The sequence below is a fragment of the Pungitius pungitius genome, chromosome 17 (genome assembly GCF_949316345.1).
Source record: "Pungitius pungitius chromosome 17, fPunPun2.1, whole genome shotgun sequence".
Taxonomy (NCBI): Eukaryota; Metazoa; Chordata; class Actinopteri; order Perciformes; family Gasterosteidae; genus Pungitius; species Pungitius pungitius.
In genome coordinates this window covers 9,162,045-9,185,595 of record NC_084916.1, presented here as the reverse complement: position 1 = coordinate 9,185,595, position 23,551 = coordinate 9,162,045, and the positions used below count along the sequence as shown (strand labels likewise).

The following is a 23,551-nucleotide window of genomic DNA, read 5'->3' as shown; positions in this document are numbered from 1 at the left end:
GATGAAGCGTACGGTTAATCTTTTCGGTAGCGCCCCCTATTGGATTGGAGTCAATCGTGACTTGAGTTTTTTCTGACCAATCAGAAACTGCTTTGCAGTGAGGTGGATGCACGTTCTACGCATGCGCACAAGCGGCAGTGTGTGATGTGAAAAGAAGAGGTAAACATTTAGCTTGTTAAAATGTCTTTTTTTTTAAATCTATACCCTTTGGCCATTCCATATTTACTATATCCATGCTGTATTCATACAATAACCTCTTGAAATACTATATGTGTTTACTACTCATAGAGCTTCATACTTATCCTATTGCCAGCGTCACACACCATGCTGTCTGTGTGTTAGCATGCTACAACGACACAGATGCGATTGTGTCAATTTTGCTTTTTCTGTCTTTTAGATAAACAAAAATGGATCCACAGAAAGATGTGCCACCGCCCAAACAGCAGCCTATGATCTACATATGTGGAGGTATTACTACATTAAAGCTACTAACGTTACAGCCGTTACAATTGCTAACAATGCTAATGTATATTACTCAACGTACTGCGGCTGCTGCAAACGTTACATCTTCGTCAGTACGACTACAGCCGCAAACTATTTATGTTTACAAATACGACAATATAAGTAGACACAGATCTAGTAGAACAGTAGTAATTGCTTTTTTAAAGATTACTTTCAGTTCCCCAGGACATAAATGAATACAAAATATTATTTGGAACTGGATCACACATAAAGTAACCCTCATCGACCAACCAATACAAACTAAGTTTCACTATAACCCAAATAATAGTACATGTTTAGATTAAGATATATATTTAGAAGTTTAAAAATCTGGAAATGATAAATCCGTTGAAAGTGAAACCCATAAGAGAAATCCTTATCAATAAGGATCCCATATAGGATAATTTCTGTAATATTCTTTTATTATTTGCAGAATGTCACACTGAGAATGAAATTAAGGCCCGTGATCCAATCCGATGCAGAGAATGTGGTTACAGGATCATGTACAAGAAGAGAACAAAGAGACGTATCCTTTATAAGAAATTATCTGCGAAAAAAGGGATTTATATTATAAATGATATGCATGAATTGAGAAGTATACCTGTACATTTCCTTGACTCTTTGATTTCAGTGGTTGTCTTTGATGCCCGATGAAGACAAGAAGAGCATCCATTTGGATTTTTTTGTGTGCTATTTTTGTAGTGTACGGGCATGTAAATAAATTAATTGAAAACTCCCAAATGTTTTGACGTTCAGGTATGACTACAGATTTCTGATTAATGGTTAAATTTCAACTTTCATCATTTAATTTCACAAGTATTGAGTTTTTTTTAAGTAAAAGGTGAATTTTGGTTCATTAAAGAAGATTTTCACCTGTTGTAATTGTCTTTTTTTCTTACTTAACTCCATGATTCATAGATATAAGTTCACCCACATATCAAAACAGTATCAACTTTTATGGATAACATTTATATGGACAGAAGAATATGTACAATAATTAGGAAATGTTTTTAAAAAGCCAGTTTTTAATTTGTATTATTCATACATCTAGATTATCAATTTTCATCCATCCGTTTTCAAAGCTGCTTATTCTTCATACAGGGTTGCGGGGGGCTGGAGTCAATCCCAGCAACTTCGGGCGAGGGACGGGGTACACCTTGGATTGGTTGCAATTTTACACTATGTTGATAATGTTATCAAAGACTTTATTTCTTAAAACTCGTACATGAAAGGCATTAAATCCCATTGAGAATTATGTTGAAGAGAATGAATAATTATGTTACGATTAATAAGTTCTTTGGTTTCTGAGAAATAGCTATTTAATATGTAATTAAGAGCAATAGAGAAAGTCCAAATTGGTACAGTAAAATTTTAGTTATTTCGTTCACATTCATTTCTGTTTTTTTCTTCTTCACAATGGCCATTCTGCCATGTCCAGTAAGAAAAACACAGGGGTTACTGAGGGGTACTGAGAACATTAACACTGGTTGCTCCTTTAGTCAACATTCAGAAACGGTGGCAAATAATGTATTCGATTAATTACAGCTATGAATGTCACCCAAATAACATAGCACAAACTTGTTTACACTAAAAAAAGTGTTATAACATAATAGTTGTTTTCCTCTTCATTTAGGTTTTTGAGGTATTTCTGTGCGTCTAATGCTGTCCCATCAGCGCTGACCTACCGCAGCACCGCGTCACACACACCCTCCCCCTCCGTTACGTCACACATGACATCTCATACAGGGGGCGTGTCTTACAGAAACCCCCCATCCAGGGCTCAGACGTAGCAGCTAAGGCAGGAAGAGGCAGGGAGGGACGACAGAGTTTGTACACACTGCGGAGGGAGTGCGGCCATGGGTAACGCACAAGACAAGCCCCCAGGCAGCGGCGGAGGGGGCAGTAGATCGCACCAGGCCGCGGCCGGAAACGGGACGAGGAGCCGGGTTGGAACCGCGGCGGATAAGCCTCAGAGAGCTCCGGGCAAGGGGGTGGCCAACGGCTCTCGGAGGGAAAACAGCCCTGCTGGCGGACCAGAGGAGCGGAGCAGCCCCGCGGACGACACAAGTTATCTGGACGCCCCCGCCGGGGCACTTCCTCCTCACCTGGCTCGGCTCAAGAACGCAGGGAACCACCTCTTCAAACACGGCCAGTTTGGGGATGCCCTGGAGAAGTACACGCAGGCCATCGACGGGTGCGCTGAAGCGGGTTCGTGTATTTTTTCCAGGGGATTCACCTCATTGCGCAGTATCTAATCCGAGCACAGACGCCTCCGGCGATTACACCAATATCGGTTACGAAATATCTTCCAAGCCATTCTGTGTTGTTTAACATGACACGCACTATACAGTGCACCCCCAAAACCGGTAATAACATGCTAATGGCATTGGTACAGCACATTTAGTTGCACGCCACACGAGAGCTGTTTGTCAAATTACATTTTTTATTATATAAATAATGCATTGTGTGGTCTATACAATCATAGGAAATAGTGAAATTCGCCCCCTAATATTTCTTAGTTGACATTTAGAGAATTGCGTAATTTACCACACTAAATCTAAATGTTACAATCTCTGACATTTTTGTTTAGAATATGATCAAAAAAAGAGTCATGCAGTGAACAATAATGTGTCTTCATACTTGATCATACACTGTATTTATCCCTGTCTTGAAGTAAGATGAAGCACCCCCTCTGTTGTGTTTTTGATGAAGAAGAGTCTTAAAAAGCAACTTCTGATGGCAGTCAAGCCACTCATGTAGCTAACACCAACAATTTGGTGACACAGAGTGAGACATGTTCTCTTGTAGCATCTGTTTACCAGCCCTCGTAAGGGTATCCAGATACAAGTTGACAGTATCCCATGTCAGTTTTGAATGCATAGTACTTTCATTTATGTTCCTAGTCTGCTCGCATGTGCTCGTAATCATAGGTTATAATTCCCGTAGAGAGGATGAGACAGGTTTTCCATCACCTGTGTGGATCAACGGCTTTCAGTCTCACATCCACAACACTGCAGCTGAGACGCGAAGGAGTCGCTGGTGATTTGTGAATGCAGCGTTGGCACAAAACGATCCCGCTGACCGCCGCAAGACGTCATGTGTTGGTGCACATGAGGTCTTTCAAGGCGAGATTGAATGTCATGCTGCACCTTTCTAAGAGGTCTCGGGCCAACTTTGACTCTTGTGCCTAGTAAGAGGGGTAGCTTTTTTTCTGCTGTGCACACTGCGAGAGAAGAGCCGACTGAACGGAAAAGCACTGGAAACAATGCAAAATTTAGCATTCTTACCACGTTTAAAAACACTAATCACTCATGTTTAGCAGTATTGGCACCGTCGACATCGGCCTTTGGACACTTAAGCAGCACACAATAACTGATGCTGTGCTTTCAGTGCAGGAAACTGCAGCAGAGGCCCAGAGGAGACAGGATGTAATAGCAAATGAATGACTACAACAGAGGTCAAAAGGAGCAGTTGTTATCATCAAGTACTGGTCTTTCCTCTGTGGCATACTGACTGGATTGTTCTTTGATCATTCCGATGCGTGGGTTTTTATTTGTTCCCCCTGCAGGCATCGAGAGTCCAGAGGACCTGTGCATTCTCTACTCCAACCGGGCAGCCTGTTTGCTGAAGAATGGAGACAGCTCAGAATGCATACAGGACTGCAACAAGTATGTGACACGTGTGCTTGTGTGTTTCTGTCACATTTCAAAGAGAACGCCGGTTAATATTATCACATGGTGGCCTGGTGGCTACATTGCCCAAAAGCGCAACTGAACTGGTGAATACTAGGGTGGAACCACAGAGGGCTCGATCACAATTCACACTTTCCTGCACCTGTAAACTAAACTGTGTAAAATCCACAGTGTCATATTTTTGAATTTGCCTTTGTGTCAAAATGAAACTTAACCGACTTTAATACGTTTTTTTTAAGCATCCATATATTCGTGGTCTCATTTCAATACTATGTGACTTTCCTTACATGCATATTTAAATAATCTATGGATGAGTTTACCTCTTCTTTTTGGCTTTTTTCCATATTAATTCTTCAATTATTTAAATGTAGGTTTAGTTTTGGTCTACACACCCATCACGTGACTATTTGAGGTGCTAGTACGTTGCAGGGATCCCTCTGTCTAAATCCAAAACTCACTCATATGTCTGTGAAATGGAGAGCCGACCAGTTACACCTGTGAGTCCCATTGAGCAGGTGCAGACAGTTTGATCCTCTGTCTTTGTGTCTCTCTGATCCTCTTAGGGCTTTGGAGCTGCAGCCGTACTCCTTGAAGCCCTTGTTGCGCAGAGCTATGGCCCATGAGTCACTGGAGCGCTACAAAAAGGCCTACGTGGATTATAAGACTGTCCTGCAGATGGACAGCAGTGTGCAGGCGGCTCACGACAGCGTGCACAGGTCAGCTTAACACCGTTAAACACAATAAACTGTAAACAAGGCGGTGGCGTGTGAAACTGATCAAGTTCTGGAAAGAAATCTAGAGGTTTCAAGGTAAAAGTTGATAGAAAAGGATTGTGTTTTTTTCTGCTATGTTTGTACTTGTTGTACAAGGAGATTTTCCAATATGCATCCAGCCCTGAGAGTTTGCACATCTTCATTCGGCCTTATTCAAGGAGAGGGTTTTAATGATGTGCCCCCCGCTAACTGTTCACAGTATGTAACATCTACATTGGGCTGTTTTTGCAGTTAGTGTACAAGTACGTACATGGCTGTCCATTTAATTCTCATCCACATTAGCTTTACTTTATTCATCATCCAGTTTCCAGTCTGAATACAACACAGACCCAATACATGTTTAGAGTTGGTGTGTAATATAATAGATATAGATTTATTTTTATTTAGGTTCAACACCCTGTAGCCAAATTATTGATGACTGATGCCTGTAGTGGTTGCAGCATTAATTTGGCTAATCGCACTGCGTGCTGTTCTCCCCCGGTGTGCCCTCTGCCAGGATAACCAAGATGCTTATCGAGCAGGAAGGTCCTGAGTGGAGGGAGAAGCTCCCAGAGATTCCCGTCGTCCCTCTGACCGTCCAGCAGCAGCACAGAGACAAACCGATCAGCGCGGAAGTAGCCGAAGCCCGAGCCGCCAGGGTTGCTCACGAGGAAGGTCAGTGACATCGCTTGCTCGCAGCTTAGTGAGGAGTTATACATTTAAAAGACAAACATGTGCCAAGTGGATTTATAACCTCCACGCATTCGCAAGCACGTGTGCTTACGCCGCAGCACGGATGGCGTGTGAGGACACGTGCTTCCTGATCCAATAGAGTTCATAAGATTAAAGCTATCACTATGTATATCTGTGATATAGCGAAAGCTTTTGTTCTTATATAAAAGGAATCTGCCACCCTTTTGTTCTCCTCCTTCCTCCTTGGACAACATTGTTTGTCTCTTTCTTCAGTGCATGATGAAGTGTGTGTGGAGCATTTAGAAATAGAACCCTTTAATTATGGAATCTTAAGGCAGCATCAGAAGTCGGTCAGTGAGAATCAGTGTGTGAATGCGGATGCGCCGTGGGGAAGGTACTCCTGCTGCGAGAGTGTGTGTGTGTGTGTGGGGATCATCAATAATGCAGAAAAGCGAAGGCGATCCACAGAGTGTAGCTCTGCTGTAATGGAACAATCCAGGTCAGGTTTCTTGTAGGATGCGTCTACTCACAAAGACCAGACGGCTGCATATTTATATATTTACATGAAATGTTTGTATCTATGTTGTGTTATAGTATTATGAAAAAACACACCTCCACACTATAATATAGATAAACGGCTTTAATTCTATGGGCTGCGTGAAATTTCCACACGCAGTACTGACCTGTAAATAGACTCACACGCGTAAACGCTTGATGAAATTAGCACATTCAGAGAACGGAGCTAATCTCTGAATAGAACATTGCTGTTGCCGGGGAAACAGATGGGAGGCGGTTTCAGGATGATGTCAGTGTTGAACACCTGACGTTTGATAGTTGCTATCATAGCAACATAATACCTTTTTTAAAGGATAAAATACCATGAGATACAAACCTCGTCCTGCCTCTCTGTCCCTTCCTCCAGCCACAGTTGCCCAAACCTGTGCACTACCTGTTCTGCCTGTCACCAGATGCTCTTGACACATAACATTTTTGTCTTAGTGCATTCAAGCCTTTGTTACCTGAACATTAATCTGAAGCTGACTGTCAGCCTTTGTTTACCTTCCCTTTCACCTTTGTCCCTTAAACTCAAAAGGCTTTTTGATCTTCTTGATCTGTACATATAAAGCTACTGTGAGAGTATTGTGCTCAAATTATTTAGATACTCCACTGTGATTCAGCTTTGGTTGATGAAAAACTCTCCTGAGGCTGGCAAGTGTTCTTATCCTCTCGTAAGATCTACACATGTTTGATGTCATACTCTTGTGTGGTTCATATTCTATATTGTGTGTATTATATTGAATCTGATGATTTGCTCATCGAGTTCAGCTCCATATGTTGCAGACGTTTTTTGAATAAAATGTATGATTTAAGTCAAAGTAGTAGTTGTATTATTATAGATAGACTTCTCAGTGTGTGAATTTCAAGCCTGGATGAGTCGGTCTTCTTGCCTCACTAGATAAATAATTTAGAATTGGGTTCTTTTGAAGGCCAGGATCATCTGTGTGTGTGTGTGTGCGCGCGTGCATGCATGAGTGTGTGTGTTTTCCCGAGTCCTTCTCGGCACAGCAGAGAGCTCAGTAAGCGGGGGTTGACTCATCCCCTCTGATCCATTCTGCTGACTTGATATATTGATCATCTCTTTAAAAAAAATAGTGCGCTGGATTGATGGGAAAGGCTTCTTGAACAGTGTAAAATGTCTGTAATATTGAAACTGAAGACAGAAAGAATGTCTATGTTTGTTTGTTCTTTCTCCGGCTTCACTGTCGAGTTTTTGCTAAATTGCACATTTCTGTCAACAGCCAGAAGAAAAGATGCCTGCTTCGCTGTACTGAAACGCGAAGGCAACGATCTGGTCAAAAAAGGCAACTTTGAGGAGGCTCTGCAGAAGTACAGCGAGTGTCTGGCATTAAAACCTGACGAATGTGCCCTCTACACAAACAGGTACACAAACAGCTCTACAGCGAGCAGCACGCCAGTCCCCGGATTAAACTGTGAAATAAACACTGTGTGATTTAACACTATTAAAAAAAGAAAGACGCCGTGCTTAGGACGACAAATACTGCTGATTCTAACCCTGGCTTGTTTAAAGTCAGTCCAACAGGGAGAACAGTAGAGGACACCACATGCTCAGCCATCTCTCCGATACATAACTTCCATTAACCGCGGCGGTACCGCGAGGGACGTGGATGGACGTGCTGCTGTCACTCACCTCGCTACTCTATTCTACCGCAGAGCCATTTGCCTCCTGAGACTCAACCGCTTTGAAGAGGCCAAACAGGACTGCGACTCGGCCCTGCAGATGGAGCCCGACAACAAGAAGGCCTTCTACAGACGAGCCCTGGCTTATAAGGGTTTACAGGTGCCCTTCTCCCCCGCATCATGAACACACACGTTCATTGATTTATTCCCAGCAGTTAGATTAGACAGGTGTTGGCTTTGATTTGTAGGTAATATTTGTCTTCCTCTTCCTCTGGATTCCTTTTCTTCCAGGACTACCTGTCGGCCAGCAGTGACCTTCAGGAAGTCCTCCATCTGGACCCAAAGGTTCAGGAGGCCGAGCAAGAGCTTGAGCTGGTGACGAGCTTGCTGAGACAGAGCCTGATGCAAAGTAGTCCACAAACACCGAGGGTAAAAGATTGTTGATGCGCAAAAAATAAAAATAGAAGATAGAAGAAATGTATGTAATGATGGATTTAACACAAGTGACGTTTTTCCTCGCTCTCAGTGTTTAAATTGTTAAAAAACAACAACAACAAGCACTAATATATACCGTTGCCCTTTAACTGTTTCACTTACACAAAAACAAAGAAAACAAAAAACACTAAGAGAGTGACTTTTGCTCACCTCCTCTAGGTCTGATGTTCAGGGAGGAAGTACGTCAGCAGTTATGGAGGAAAATAACTCTTAAAGACATCAGATGGAGTAATTAAGACCTGTAAAAAATGGAAAGGACTGCTGTTCTCCTTCTGGGAAGGGGCTCCTTGGATGACCAGCTTTTCAGCTCTGCACCATCTGCAATGTGTGCAAACCGCACCACAACTCCTGAGTACACGGCAGCGTTGTTCATAAAAGGCGAACATCGAGGTACTCGTGACCTGCTTGCACTATAAATCATCCACATTCTGACGTAATGTACCGTACATACAGATCGATTGTACCGGGCTGCAGAGCGCCGTTTCAAGGCGGAGTGACACGGGGAAGTGTAAGGGTGTATTATGTGTGCCTTATTCAGATTTCAACCACAGTCGGTCTGAAATATGCCAAGATTCAACTCTGACTTGTTTCTTCTGATGTTGTGTTCGGTTCCACTGCGGTAAACTGAACTCACGACAGCACTGACAGAAACTGATACCACTCGACTGTACTGCATATAGAGACCAGAGATAAGGACTATAAAGGTTTTCACCTACTTAAGGACATCTGTCATTGTTTACATGTTTTAATCAGCTGCTACAATTTAAAAGAGATTAGCCGACACTTTGCTAGAAAACCATTTCTGCAGCTCAAGACTCTGAACAAGTGACTATATTTGAAGATGGCAAAATAAAAATGTTTCAGTTTAAAAATCCCCTGAGCTCAGTGCTTAAGTTATAAATTATATATTGACACTTTATTTGTTCAGGAAATATCCAGCAACTGAGGGTAGCGTTACTTAATCCCGTACTGTAAGAATCGTAGGTCTCAGGTTCAGTCTTGAATGAAACCAAGATGATTGCACGTGTCTTTGTGTGAAAAGGTGTACAGTATTTACGTTTGGAAAGTTTCTTATCAGAAAAGTTGTAAAATGGCTCTTAACCCTGAACCCTCGGATCTGTGCATTGAAATCCGTCCGCTTAAAATGAAACACACTCGGCAGAGTTGAGGTCCGCATTAATAAAAGCCGCACAGCCTGTAGACATGTGTGGATGTCTGCAGCGCTCGATCGACAGCTACCTGACCTCACCTAGTTAGACAGAAGCACAGGTCGAATTTGCAGAAATAACTGAAACATTGATGTTGGTGTGCAGGACATTTTTAGATATTCTGTTAAATTCCCATTCCTATGATTTAAAACATCTCTAAACAATGTAAATCTATGTATAGCACAATGTGCCACAATTTTCATTTCTTTCAATTACTACGTCCACTCATATTTTACATGTTAACCATTTTCCCCACTTGCATTGTCTCAAAAGCCTGGAAATCTCAACTAAATTAAAACCCGATACGAGGCTTGGCGTGTTGCTTTGTGGAATGTAAGCGCATGTACTGTATGTAAATAGTTTGGATGGAAATGTAAATAATAAACTGCTATATGGATGCTTTATTGGCTGGCCAATTGGCTGATTGCTGCTCGGTTTGAAAGGTTTCACCCACACCTGCTAAAGCCGAGCTGAACCGATGTCATCCAGTCGACAATCATTTTACAAGGCAACACAAAGTGTAAAGTGACAGCTCGACAGAAAATAACGTCCATGTGAAAACATACAGACAACAAGCTTGATTGAATGTTTTTATTGGTTCAGAATATGCATTTACATGCACACAATAAAGCACATGATAAAGAACTTATATCATTGTTCAAAGAGCACAGGCCTTTTTTGACCAAGTTACAAAGTAGACCTGGCACTAGTTTTCAAAATGATAATATAAACAGACGGGTATATATCCCGCAGCTGGAGAACTACGAGGTTCACCACAACTCCGCTACGCTGACGGGCTCTAACGAATGTTATAGTTTTGAGATTTTAGTCAAGTTTAACGTAGTGGCCGGCGCAGTCTGACCCAATCCCAATGTCCCCCCCTGAACCCTGAACCCTCAGGGACTTACCTGGGATCACCTGTTACGCGGTTCAGTGTTAAGAGTCTGATGGCTCGAAATGGTGTTAATAGGAACGGGACAGGACTTAGAGGTTACGTCACCATGACGTCTAAAATAAAATTTACAATTGAGGGGATTTATTTCAGGCTCATTCCTTAGAAGATGCCACGTCTTCATGCTTTCACAGGTTATCCCGTTTTAAACATCGCATTGCAATGACTTGTGGGTAATCCCCATGGGAAAAGTCAGCTTTCAATGCTGACTCACGAAAAGTGTTTATAAAAGGGCGTAAAATGTCTGCCAGAGACTCTCAAACCGTAACCGTGTGACGGCTGACATTAGCACTCAGGGGATAATGAGCATTTGGTATCATGTTTCAAGCATTTTATGAAGCAAATAAAATGGTCTCCTTTTTAAATATTTTTTTTGAAGACGTATAGAATGAAGAAACACAAATTATCTTTGTCCTCAAAAGGCACTGTGGGTGCAGAAAATAAAAAATACATATATTTGTATTAATAATTTGCAAGGATTTGAGAAAAATCCCTTGAAAATACATCCAAAATTATATTTTGATTAGCAATTACTGAGGGAGAATCAAAAATGTAAACCCCATTATAGTTCGTAAGTTGATGTGTGCCCTTGACAGTACACATTTACGTTTATTTTTCTTATTGCAGATACATGATTTGACTCCTTCAGTTTTAGTGAATTATCGCTATAACAAGTCCTATGAAAGTGTAAGAAATGCTACAATTTAAAATGTATAGATTGGGCTTCACTTAGTTGTTTACAAGGAATAATTCAAATTCCTTTCTCTCCAAATACTTTGATATACTAAAAATTGCAGTGATGGTTACATTTGCACAGATGTAACCACCAATAGAAAAATACTGTTTTACCAGTGCAGACAGAGGCTTATGAAGGCGGCAACTGTCTTAAATCCACTGTATTTTACTCACAACTCTCACCCGATCATACTTAAGGTTTGGACCCAACACGGGGCTTCAACATTAAAATCAAATGGAAAAAAAAATGAGCAACAATAAAGCACGAAAGAATCATAAGTCACATTTAAAAGACAACATTAATATATATGTATATATTTTTTCTTATAGATGATTATGGGAAAATACAATTTGCAGCTGCAGTGACTGGTCCCTCTGCGGCTCAACAACCGTTTAGCGGTGTGGTTTCTCAACACTTGTTTCTTTTTAAGAAGTCACAGAATGACGGTGGCACAGCGGTGGACCACAGTGATGATGTATCCATCCCCCGATTCATGCAGACCACATTTCTCTACATGTCAAGAGGGAGGACAGCTTCAGGCTTTGAAACAGCCGCTCTACTTAGTATTGAAACGAGTATCCTGCACTTTACTTTACATTATCAGCTTCATCGCTTGAAAAGGGTCAAATCTGCCTTAGGCTTTCATTCAGAACATCATTCACAATGCAAGTCACCCTGTAACCCACTTTACAACCTGTCCACATACATTCAGCTCCCCCCACTAAAGGCTTTGATGCCTCAGTTCACGTTTCGTCCGTCTTCTTCACAGATGAGCAGCTTGTTCTGTCACTGAAGAACAAAACCTTACTGTGTCCCCGTTTACTATATTCACGATTCCCTCAAACTCTCTCCCTCTCTGTAACTGTAATGAACGGCATACACACATTATTCCTGCCTGCACCCGCAGCAGATAAAAGCATGATTAGATTTAAATGTAAAGCGCATATATATATAAAATATATTATATAATATATATATACATATATATATAAATATATACACATATATATATACACATATATATATACATATATATGTATATATATGCGCACACACCCACAAACACACACACACACACACACACACACACAGAAAATTGACCACCAGCCTCTCAAGGTTCACGGAGGGGTGTCACTGAACAGTGGAATGATGCGGTAAGGCCGCCGACACCCGAAGAGCAGGAGGGCTTCTTCAGATTTCGGTTTGTATGCAGCGGTTTCGGGTCGGGCTTACAGGCTGCGCGGCTGAGTTTTTGGTGGTGTCTTTTGTCTTCTCGTCGTCCTCTGGGTCCGTGGCGGCAACGGCACTGCTCTCCTCACTGATGTGCAGAAACGTCCCACTGCACCCCTCTCTGGGCGAAGCGGGGGGAGACGACGACGACGACAGCAGGCCGTGGCGGGTGAAGGCTTCGTGGCTACTCTGAGGTGGACAATGCTCCAGGCGGTCGTTCTCCACCTCGGGCATGGGCGCGACGGCGCCTAAGGAGACAGCGGGATGATGATGATGATGGCGGGGGTCCGCCGGGGCGGAGCAGGGCGGCTGAGTCGGCCTCGAGGTTTCAGGGTCGGAGCAGCTGAGCTCCGACGAGAAGCGGCTACAGTGCGAGTCGGCCACGGAGGGCAGGCTGCCACTCAGAGACGGCAGATCGAACTCTGAGGAGTTGGTGCTGCGCCGCTCCAGAAGCTGAGCGTCCACATCTCCTCGACCCTCGTTCATCTTTGGGTCTCCTTTGCTGCTGCTGCCGCCTCTTTTCCAGAGCTTTCCTCTCCTCTTCTTGCTTCCTGAAGCGGAAGGCTCTTTTGACCAGGGGGACGAGGGGCAGCAACGGTTGTCGTGCTGTGTGCTGCACAGGCACGTGCCACCGGTGGCGCCTTTAAGGCCGGCGGTGCTGCTGCTGCAGCTGGTCTCATCCAGGCTGCTGCTGGCGCTGCAGTGCCTCACCTTCTCCTCCGCATCAGTCTGGACATCCAGACTATTGTCTCTGCAAAATAAAATCCACCCTTTTACGGCACCTATCATGCACCAGCATAGTTATCAAGAGTTAACAGTTTGTATGCACAATCCTTTTCTAATGAAGCATAACCACACATTGAACATTTGATACATTAGGCTTCTGGCGTAATTGATCGTAGTAGAAAGGCAAGGATGGAGATAAGTTATATATAAGTAGGTCAGATATGCGCTGATGCAACGGGTAGGACGAGTGTGCTTTGACTCCTGACCTTTCCAGTGGCATGTAGGCATTCAGGATTGATCCTGCCATGGCCTTTGTGCTTGCGTTGTCACTGATTGTCCCCAGACTGACGGTGGCCGACTCCCCGCTCAGACTGCAGCGCTCCTTCTGGACATCAGCCTGCACTTCCATCCTGGAAATAAACAAGTACACATAAAGTTGATAACGTCGCAATGATTCTCGTCATCTAGTTCGGGAGAACACAACAAGGCAGATATTAAAACGCATGAAATCGAATCCCTTAAGCTCAACCCTAGTTGCAATTTTCTGGATGAATATTCATGGGAGTGCGTCCGGGACATCTACCTGTTGTAGCAGCTGCCAGTGAGGCTGCCAGTGATGCTGGTCCCGGCGAGAGCCGTGGTGCTAGCGTTGTCGCTCATGTTGTCTCGCTGGGTGGAGCTCATGCCGCAGCGCTCCATGTGGCTCCCGCTGACACTGAGGCTCAGGCCCGTCAGGCCTCCAACACTCGCTCCATCTCCGAGGCTGGGATTGTTGAGCCGAGTCTCCGCCACAGAGGTTGTGTCTGAGGAGAAAAGGGGGGGGGGGGGGGGGGGGGTGCAGCTAATCATTTATTGAACATCTTTAAAAGAAATGCCAGATTGTCAATCTGTCAGTCAAATCTGTTTATTGTGTGGAGATTTGTCCATTTTTGAGGCTCTGTTGTTTCAAACTGAGATCCCATTTGCTATGTGGGGACACTGGACTTCCTGAAGTTTAAGTATACTTCCGGCTCTACTATCCGTCAAGGGAATTTGGTGGCCTTGCTTTTGTTCGAGATGCTCACCCGTGGCTGCCGCCCCGCTCCCTATGTTCTCATTTTCGTCGTCGAACTCTATCCGGACCCCTTTGCCGTTGCCAGCAGACACTCCACAGCCACCACTTCGGCACAGTGAGATCGGGACGACTCCGTAGACATACGCCAGCATGATGGGAACCCCAATCCCTGATCAACACAGTGGAAACACACACTTAAACAAAACAGTGGGAGTTTCATCGCGGTTCAATGGTTGAATTCTCAGCACTTTAGGACAGTTAACAGCACAAGAAAAGTATGTCACAAATGTTTTAGGACAATTTAGGACAAAACCAGATGAAAAAATATCTATATATATTATAAATATCTATAATAAGTGAAATGTAGTCGAGAGATAGATGATAAATAGAAGAAACCTTCTTTCTTACCAACAGTGACTGCAGCTACTACAGGCGACACGATCACAGACAGCGTAACACCACCCGCTATTACCAGGTTCCTCTTGTGTTTAGAGAGGTCCTTGCCCTCGTAGCGGTTATGGATCTGAGGAGAAAAATCATGTTAATTACCTAATTAACCTTACCCTGGCTTCTCACATTGTAGCCATTTGAAAATAGAAAAAAACAAAATAACACATCTCGTCACATCTCGGCAGGTGAGCTCTCACCTTTCTGCCCACATAGACTGGGATGCCAATGATCATTGCGGGGATGGCAATGCCGGCTATGAGGGCGATGCCCACCGGTGCACCCACCAACGTGCCGAGCTGCCAGAGGATTTTCTTCTTTCTGCTCCAGGGCTTCTTCCCCCAGAATGTGCAGCCTGAAGGACTGGGAGGATTGGAGAGGGAGAGGAAATGTGAGACGGAGAGCAGATTTTTGTCTCAGGTTTACCATATTTAGTAAAACTAGGGCTCAATCATAGCTAAAGCGATCAGTACTGATAAATACTGAAAAATAAATGGTTCGTCTCACCTTAAATAGTGGAGATCGGAGATCTCCTTCATACACAGCCAGCAAAACTCACAGCCACAGACGGCACAGGTCATGTGATTACAGCTGCCGTCGTTCATCTTGATGATGTAGGCGGCACAGCGAGGGCACGGCTTGATGTCGTCACCTGGTGGGGGTTAAAGGTTGAGGCAAAAGCATCAGGAGGCATGTTTTAGTTTGTAATGTGGTGATGAAGAGATGAGTGCGAGAAACTTAGAGCGCCTATGTTTATCCGTGTGTTACCTGCGGCTCCACTCTCTTGGCTGTAGCTGAGGGAGGAGGACCTGAAACTTCTCAACTGGAGGGTTTGGGCCCTTTGTTGCCGTGCGGTGTCACACGTCTGGTTGGGATGCCACAGCTGTTTGCAGTGGTAGCAGAACTCTGTCCCACAGCCCTCACGCCCACAGGTAATCTTTGGGCAGCTGGCGCAGCCAAACGCAATGACTGCGTATCTGAGAGAGGAAAAAGAGAAAAACAGCCAAAATGGTGGTTAGGGTTTGCCGATTGAACATGGATGTAGTAGTTCAGCACAGCACTAGGGGTCAGCAAGGCCTAAATAACAAGTGGAGGGACGAGCAGGAATAGAGAACTACAGGAGAGTGAAACGGAGGAGCACTTTTTTAGTGTGTGATTTTCCATGATTTCCCCAAGAGCACTTCTACAATATAGTACTGGCAATCAGTTCTGCATGACAGCATGTCGCCGTAGCAACCCTCATCAATCAAAACAGTGGCCTACTTGTGAGCAATTGAAAAGGAAACAGCAGAACCGAGTGGAAAGTTTGCAAACATCATGCAACGGGACACAGTGGCGATATGAAAACATTAATTAAAAAGCATTTCTCTGCACGATTATTGCCTAAAACCTTATTATCTCACGGGGTCACGAGGGAAAGTTAACAAAAAGATGAAAGATAACTGGCTCGGTCGTGTTTCCTTCTGGGTTTCTGTTGGAGTGAGTTGACCGAAACATAAACAAACTAAACTGACGCCATGGCATCATTTTACAATGCCTTTTTAATCCATTTTCCTCAGGATGTGACAGGCTTCGCAGTCCACTATTGTGGGGGCAATGTGCGTGGGCACCATGTAGCTGCGGAGCATTCTGTGCAGACGGCGTCCAGACAATCTCTCCTAACACCTCGCTGAGAGGAAACAAAATGATGGTGAATGGTGTACAAGCCGTAAAGTGGATGGGAGAACCACCACAGCGGAGCCAAGACAACCCTCTCTTTCTTCAGAGGATTACTTACATTTGACCAATATCTGGCGCCAGTAATTACACACCAATTAGGAGCGACAGCATTTACCAGCAAAAAGTGTGACAGTGAGCCAGAGCTGCAGCGATTAAATGACGAGAGCTGAAGAAAGCTCATGAAAAAGCCATTATTCTTACGAACTGGGTCCGCAGTGTATATGCAACAAAGAGTGAGAGACTACTAAAGCCTTTACCGAATACAGTAATCACGCAAAAACGGAACAAACAAGGATAAAGGGACGCTGGGAATGTGGGTTAGTAACTGCATGATGCATCATTTAAAACACTATTGCAAAAAAGTCAAACAGACTGCCAGAAACTGCAGTAGCGACCACGCTGCGTGCATGGTGGTCGTCATGGCGGGCAGCTGCAGTGAGCGTCGGTTTAAAAATAGGGACAACCCCGCCGTGAGCGCGGCAATGTTTGCTTCTGTTCGGGGCCCCTGTGAACAAACTGTGGAATCCCTGACAGCTCCAAACATACCAGACCCCGACCTCACCGTCACATCGTCCTGAAAGACGGGGCCCGGACGACACCACAGGGAATCGTTTTAAGAGTTTTAAGAACATTGTTTTTTCCGACGTAAAGCACTTGCACAATGAGCAAAATATGAGGGAGGGACGACGATGATTAATTCTAACGGGCACATAACTGCCAGCTTCATTCATTATGTGGTGAGAAAAACGCCAGCTATGATAATAGGCATCATCATCCCCATAATTTGCTGCGCACGTTTTTTCCGGCTCTTTTGAATCATGGGGCTGACGGAGCAAAACTGGTCTATTGCTGCTACGAGTTATTTATACCTCAGGCACTATAAATGCACTTCAAAAGGCCACTTTACAGCCTTGAAGCTGCTTACTCGGTTATTTTGGGACTCAAAAGAGCTGAAAAACATCGAGCACATCTCAGGTAACCAAAATAGAATTTTGTTTAAACGTTTAACAAAGTCTAGGCATGTGTGGAGAATACTCCCCCCTCCCCTCCACTTTGTTTTATGGATGACGGTTAATGTAAAGGGGACATCACTTAATGATTTCCTTTTAAAAGACCTTACTTAAAGACGTGCAGAGCAGACTGACCTGGTGTTCATTACACCGGCGGCCTACCTAATCTCCCATAAGCCCTCGCTCTTACCCACAGTCTGGCGCCGGGCACCAGCGGCAGTCGGGTTCCCCCACCAGCCACCTCCTCAGCATGAACTCCTCGTACTTCTCCATGACGGCCCGGTCCCCCAGGATCATCTGGATGTCGTGGGGGTTGAACCGCTCGGCGCACTCCGGGCAGCAGATGTTGACGCGGGACTCGGAGATCTCGATGCGCAGGTACTGCCGCAGGCAGTCGGCACAGGAGCGGTGGTGACAGGTCATGATGTCCGGGAAGAGTTCGCGCGCGTGGCGCAGGAGACACAGCGGGCATTCCAGCAGCTCCAACTGAGAGGAGGAGGAGGAGGAGGCGGCGGGGCCAGATGCCGGCAAAGTCAACAATGCAACCGGTGCACGGTGGGCGGAGGTTTTGTCGAACACCGCCTCCGGCTGGGCGCTTTCTGTGATGACCGCGCTGTCCGTGCCGGCTCCGGCCTGCGGAGGCCTTGACTTGCGCTTGGTGTCCCGGTCAGGGCGGCGCCGGCGGCTGAAGAGCGAGTGAAGGGACAGGCGGCGCTTCTTAGGGGTCTTTCTGACCGAGGGGAGGCTGACGGAGGAGGCAGCGGAGTGGAGGTCTCGCTCCGAGCCGGTGCTGCCAGGATGCTGCTGGTGCAGGATGCTCATGGCGCCAGAGAGAGGGAGGGGAGGGCTGGGGTTTAAAGAAAAGAGTAGACAGGGGAGGGGGCCGCGCTGCTGTTAGCTAGGACATAGTTGCTGGAAGCCGGCGCCCGAGGTCTGGAAGTCCGTTAGCGGTCCGTCCATGGCTCGATCCACGGGGAAGACACGTAGATGTTCAGATGTAATGCGCGAACCTGGCGGAGATAGAAAGTAAAATAAAAATCAGGTACAAAGCCACGCCTAAACTTTAACGATCTGTGCGATATGGAAGATTCAGGATGCATAACAGGAACTGGAGATCTAAGACAGACAGCTCATTAAGGCCTTCTCTGGCTTGGCTGTTAGAGGATGTCCTTGCCCTTTTCTTAATTAAGAATCTTGTGGCAGGCTTCAGGCATCTTTTTCGGACTTGTTGGTGTTTTTTGTGCATGCGCAGTGGCTTACATAAAACATCTGCAGGCTCTCCCTGGAGAGGGTGTGTTAGTTATGAGTGGGCAAAACAAGACAAAAACCTGTCTCTCTTTCCATCACATATCTCCGCCACAGCTGTGTCAGTGGGCCTCTAGAGTGGCCACACCTCGTCTCAAGTGTTTCCACATGCTCTTATTTTACACAATATGAAGTAGCTCATAAGAAAATTGTTGTTTGAAGGTGATGTTGCAAAGAACCAAACAGACGTGGTTCAAGTAGTAGTGACTTTTAAGTATTGAGAATCCCATTTCATGGCAAAGTTATCCGTTTATGCAGATGTTCATGGAGTTGACAGATCCAGCTGATGAATTTAAATGTTATGGATAAATACCATGAGCCTTCGATTGATTGCTTGTTGAGACCGAGTAATACTTATACGTTATACTTTTTGCATCTCAATAAACGGTCTGTGCTGCACCCTTTAACAACAAGAACACCCAGTGGTAAAAACCTCTGGATAAATAAGTGGCCAGCTCGGAAATATTAGATCTGAGTGGTAAACTCTCGCACTCAACAAGAGGAAAAGTCTCTTGGTTTTTCCGTCCAAGCTCCCCCTCTAAATAAGTTTTTTGTATGTATTGAAACTTGTCCAAACTCAAATCCAATTTGGAAAACAACCAAACAGAGCAGTGCGGAAAAAAAGGCTGACATCAGCAAGAAGTGCTACAGCTGAGGGTTAGAGAAGTTAATGAGAAACGTCATCATCATTATTATCTCCCTGGTGGTTGTAGTTTCACATGAAAGGCACAACTCACTATGCAGGCTTTTTAGTTCAATTCAAACACATTTTGCATCCTGGCTTAGAGACAGGTTTGATCTGTTCAATAAACTTCTCTCTAGGTTTAATCTGCAGGAGTTTGAGTTTGGGGTTTCCCTGAATCAGAGAAGCCTCAGAGTCCGAACTTCAAACTGACAAATGTGAGTTTAACACATTACTCGATTCATGACTCCATAAACTCTGTCGGACGTTGTTTTCATTGGTCCTCAAGACTACACTCAAATTTAAAGATTGTTAAAAAACCTGAAGCCAAATACAAAAAGGAACCAGATCAAAAAGAAGCATTTCCCTCTTCTAGGCTCTGATATACATGGAATATGGGAAAAGATCAACACAAAATCATTTGTCTCTCTTGGAGCAGTTTAACGTGCCATTTTACTTTGCAAGTCCATACTAAATCCAGCGAAATATTGTTCACAACAGACCGATCGGCCCAGTATGAACCAGTTATTTCCAGTTGGTGTTGACATGCAGTCTACCCCATATTCCTTGATCACAACAGGATAATAAAAGAGCTATAAAATGATCAGGTTCTATTACCCGGCTTAAGGTCACATTCAGATAATCAACACTGAGATATAAAAGGAGATAACGGGGTTGTGAGAAGACTTCAAGAAGTAGAGCTGCCCTTGATTTAGCTGTATCTAAAAGTCACAATTAAAACCTGCAGCCTGCAAATGATATCTGGGATTCCAGCAACACAAAACACCAGTAGGTTTAGCAGCGTGTGAGGATGTGAGGGGACGCGAGGCGACACGTCACACACTTTGTTGCTGCTACTGGCTTGAGGAGTGTCAAAGTGGATGTCCATCAGGAAAATGGCACAAAATATGAATGAAGTTGGAGACACAATAATGTAGGCCGTAAAATGAAAAATAAAAAAAACTCATTATGAAATGGGAGCGCCACATTATCTGGTAGCATCTGTATACTAACCCCATACCTCAATACCGGTTACGTCAGTGACCTGAGAGCTTGACTTAATAACATATCTGCTGCTGGCTACAGTCGAGTCTTAAAACTATGATTCCACTTCACTACAAAGCCGAGCTGTAGGGTCATCTCGCCATGTCAAGTGAGCAAGAGGAAATTTTAACAAGACAGCGAAGCAATTCGAAAAAAAACCTGCAACCCGATGTGAAATTACACTCCCAGGGCGTAATCAAACCGGGAACGAAAGAACCGCCGCTGCACTGTGTTCCAGGAGTGAGCGGTACTTTCCATGCGACTTTGTGTTTGTGCATGCACATGCATGCATGCATTCAGCATGTGTGGCGCACGGCTCTCATACACAAACACTACGATGGTGTCCCAGTTCCTTGGGCTTGATCCATCATCTCTCATGGGAAATGAAAACACACAACCACTCAGATATTTCCTGTGCATTGAATTCAATCCACTCCTCCTGTTTGACAAAGCTTTGGTTAAGCTACCATGAGTTTTTCATATTGCTGACAATGCTGCAATTTCTGGCAGTGCCCACTATCTCACAACCAATCTACACCATACGCACAATTCGATGTCTTAGTTGACCATGCTGATTTAAAATGGTTTGTATGGAGTCCCTCTAGAGTTTAAAGTGAAATGGACTATGCATGGCTTCAAAAGGCATCCCACTGTTAGCAAGAGGTTTAAAGTGTTCCTCTGCAAAGTGTTTGTCACGTACGCTAATTTCCTGTGACATTCCAGCTGTAGGAAAGACTTCCTGATTGTGACAATGCATTCACTTATTATGGCCAAGATGCAGGTTGACAAAATACAGAAATGCTTCTTTCTGTTCTTTATTTGTTTGCCCACCATATTGAGACAAAATATTTAAACCGTCTAGAGCAGAATACATTCTTATGAAGCAAATGAATACTTGAAGAAGCTATTGTTGCAGGCCCACTTTCAGTCGACTGGATGTCAAAATAACCCCTGGAACTTAACGAATCTCCATTGAGCCTATTATTTGCCAAGTATGATAATAATATCTGACGTCGGACAGAGAGTGGCAACAGAAGGGTGTGGAGCGAATTCCTACGAGGCTACTTTCAGCACTATTTACAAAACATTCCGATTGAGCCAACGGGTCACGGTACTTTTCCACTGCATCTGGTTCACGATGATGAGCTAGCAAATCTAAAAATGAAGCCCGAAGATACAATAGCTAACAGGAATAATCATCCACCCAACAAAAAGTAACATTTGGCGCCATGGAGACAGCAAATGATGCTGGCTTGTGTTTGCCCCAGCATCAGAAGGAGAGATACCATTGGCCAACTGCATGGGGTTCCGACAAGGAAGATAAAAGGAGAAGAGTCACATCATGGATGTTTCATACATTGAGAGATTTTGTTTTGCCTGCCTCCACATGGTTGTAAATTATTTGAAATTCCTCCTGCATTAACAGGAATATTAATGTAACTACAGCCTGAAATGGCACATGGTCCCGAGTTACAAAACTCACAGGGGCAAACAAGGTTAACATGTTTTCCTATATGATCCAAGCTCGTTCATGAAGCCGAAGGAAAAGTCAAGACAAGTGGCAATGTTTTCTTTTCATCCACAGCCCACGGATCGTACCTGTCCGTCACAGGCTGCAGTCTCCCTGTCAGGTATATAACACCTTCACGACAGAAAAACATGCAAGGATCATATTTCCATTCACAGAATGGCGCCTGAATAGGAAAAATCACACTATAACATGAAATGTCTTCACATGAAGACCAAATGGTGTATAAATAATGACCGAAAATTATTCCAATCAACAAAATAATAGCTTTAACGTTAAATCATTCTGATGTTATGAAGCTATACTGCAGTCAGCAGACGGCTCTGACTTTGCACTTCCAGATATCTCATCAGATATTAATTAAATGTACATTTAAACAATTGGTAATCTCGAACTCTTTCGGTGATATTATAGCAACTTGTGATATTTAAATTTAAATGAAACAAAATAGTTTTTTTTAATTGTTAAATCGTGTGAGCAAATACATAACAACGACAGTGTAGTTGGACAAAATATTTGTGACGATATTAAAATAACCCCAAAGAAACCAATAACAGAGCACATTTGTCTTCGGAAGGTCGCCACGGAAAGGTGCCAAATTCAGTGTTACGGTTTCCAACCAGGCTAATCAGGGCTAGCCGGCTAGCTAACAAAATCAGATTTGGCCAGTAGGAAAGCTGCTGCCTAACTTTAATCACCCAGAGACGTCATAGCTGGACGCAGCGTTCCTGTTTTTGCGAATTTACAGCACAGACGAACCGACGATCTGGTTTACCCAAGTAAGCGAGCTTAGCGGAACTTTATCTGAGGCTAAGTGCCCACCTACAATATAAGAGACTATACAGGCTAACAAAGCTAAACACTGCTAAAAGCTAACATTAGCTGCTCGTCAGCCTCGAAGAGAAGGAAGTTGTGATATCTGTAATATTTTAACAAAAGCTCCTTGTAAAGATGATTCCCGCACAGACGTACCTTTTAATCCACCGGGTTTCCCTTTAATTAACAATATCAGTCAACGCTGGTGTCTTCATCTCCCAGTAAGACCTGCATTTGTTGCAAAAAAACTTAACCGGACAGCCTAGATTACATTGCCCGAGTGATGCCGTTGTCAAGTCGCCAGGGTGTAGACAACGTAAACACTTCCGGTCAGAATGATCGACTTTTCACAATAAAATGAATTCATCCGTTTCCAATGGACGGATATCCAACCTCAGAAGCAGCACTCACATTATTCGTAAACGATGTAAATTACCTAAAATACGAAATACATCCAATTTTAATATTTTCTTAAAGGTGCCATTGTAAAGCATTTGTTGTAAGTAACTTTTCCTAACTGCAGCGCACTGTATGTTTACAGAGAAGTTCATATATAGGCTACTGTATGTTAAACAACGTTGTTTGCATACCACATGAATAGGGGTCAGCAACAAGGATGCAATTTTCCCTCCTGCAGAAAACAATGTAGGAGATTGTAATGTGGAAGTTGTAATGTGGAGAAAAAAAATTATTTTTCATTTAAAAAAATGAATAAAAGGGAATACGAAAAACAAAGATACAAAACTGATCCAACTTACAACA

General features: G+C 43.9%; 3 protein-coding genes across 3 annotated transcripts; 2 read left to right on the top strand and 1 right to left on the bottom strand.

The window, feature by feature from the left end:
- The first annotated feature begins 23 nt into the window (after positions 1–23).
- polr2k (RNA polymerase II, I and III subunit K) lies at positions 24–1,378 on the top strand. The gene is made up of 4 exons (XM_037474093.2): positions 24–159; positions 398–468; positions 935–1,027; positions 1,133–1,378. Exons 2-4 carry the CDS (start codon positions 408–410, stop codon positions 1,153–1,155), a joined length of 177 nt encoding a protein of 58 aa, XP_037329990.1. The 5' UTR covers positions 24–159; positions 398–407; the 3' UTR covers positions 1,156–1,378.
- Positions 1,379–2,267: 889 nt separating this feature from the next.
- spag1a (sperm associated antigen 1a) lies at positions 2,268–9,944 on the top strand. Its single transcript, XM_037474069.2, has 8 exons — positions 2,268–2,709; positions 4,070–4,169; positions 4,757–4,909; positions 5,463–5,620; positions 7,438–7,579; positions 7,871–7,997; positions 8,129–8,266; positions 8,492–9,944. Exons 1-8 carry the CDS (start codon positions 2,358–2,360, stop codon positions 8,495–8,497), a joined length of 1,176 nt encoding a protein of 391 aa, XP_037329966.2. The 5' UTR covers positions 2,268–2,357; the 3' UTR covers positions 8,498–9,944.
- A 2,362-nt stretch (positions 9,945–12,306) lies between these two features.
- Positions 12,307–23,098, bottom strand: LOC119219146 (E3 ubiquitin-protein ligase RNF19A-like). Its single transcript, XM_037474068.2, has 10 exons — positions 22,946–23,098; positions 17,605–18,424; positions 15,454–15,662; positions 15,193–15,337; positions 14,886–15,048; positions 14,647–14,761; positions 14,249–14,407; positions 13,768–13,987; positions 13,451–13,594; positions 12,307–13,209 (listed from the first exon to the last, which is right to left on the bottom strand). Exons 2-10 carry the CDS (start codon positions 18,234–18,236, stop codon positions 12,420–12,422), a joined length of 2,577 nt encoding a protein of 858 aa, XP_037329965.2. The 5' UTR covers positions 18,237–18,424; positions 22,946–23,098; the 3' UTR covers positions 12,307–12,419.
- Positions 23,099–23,551: the final 453 nt, after the last annotated feature.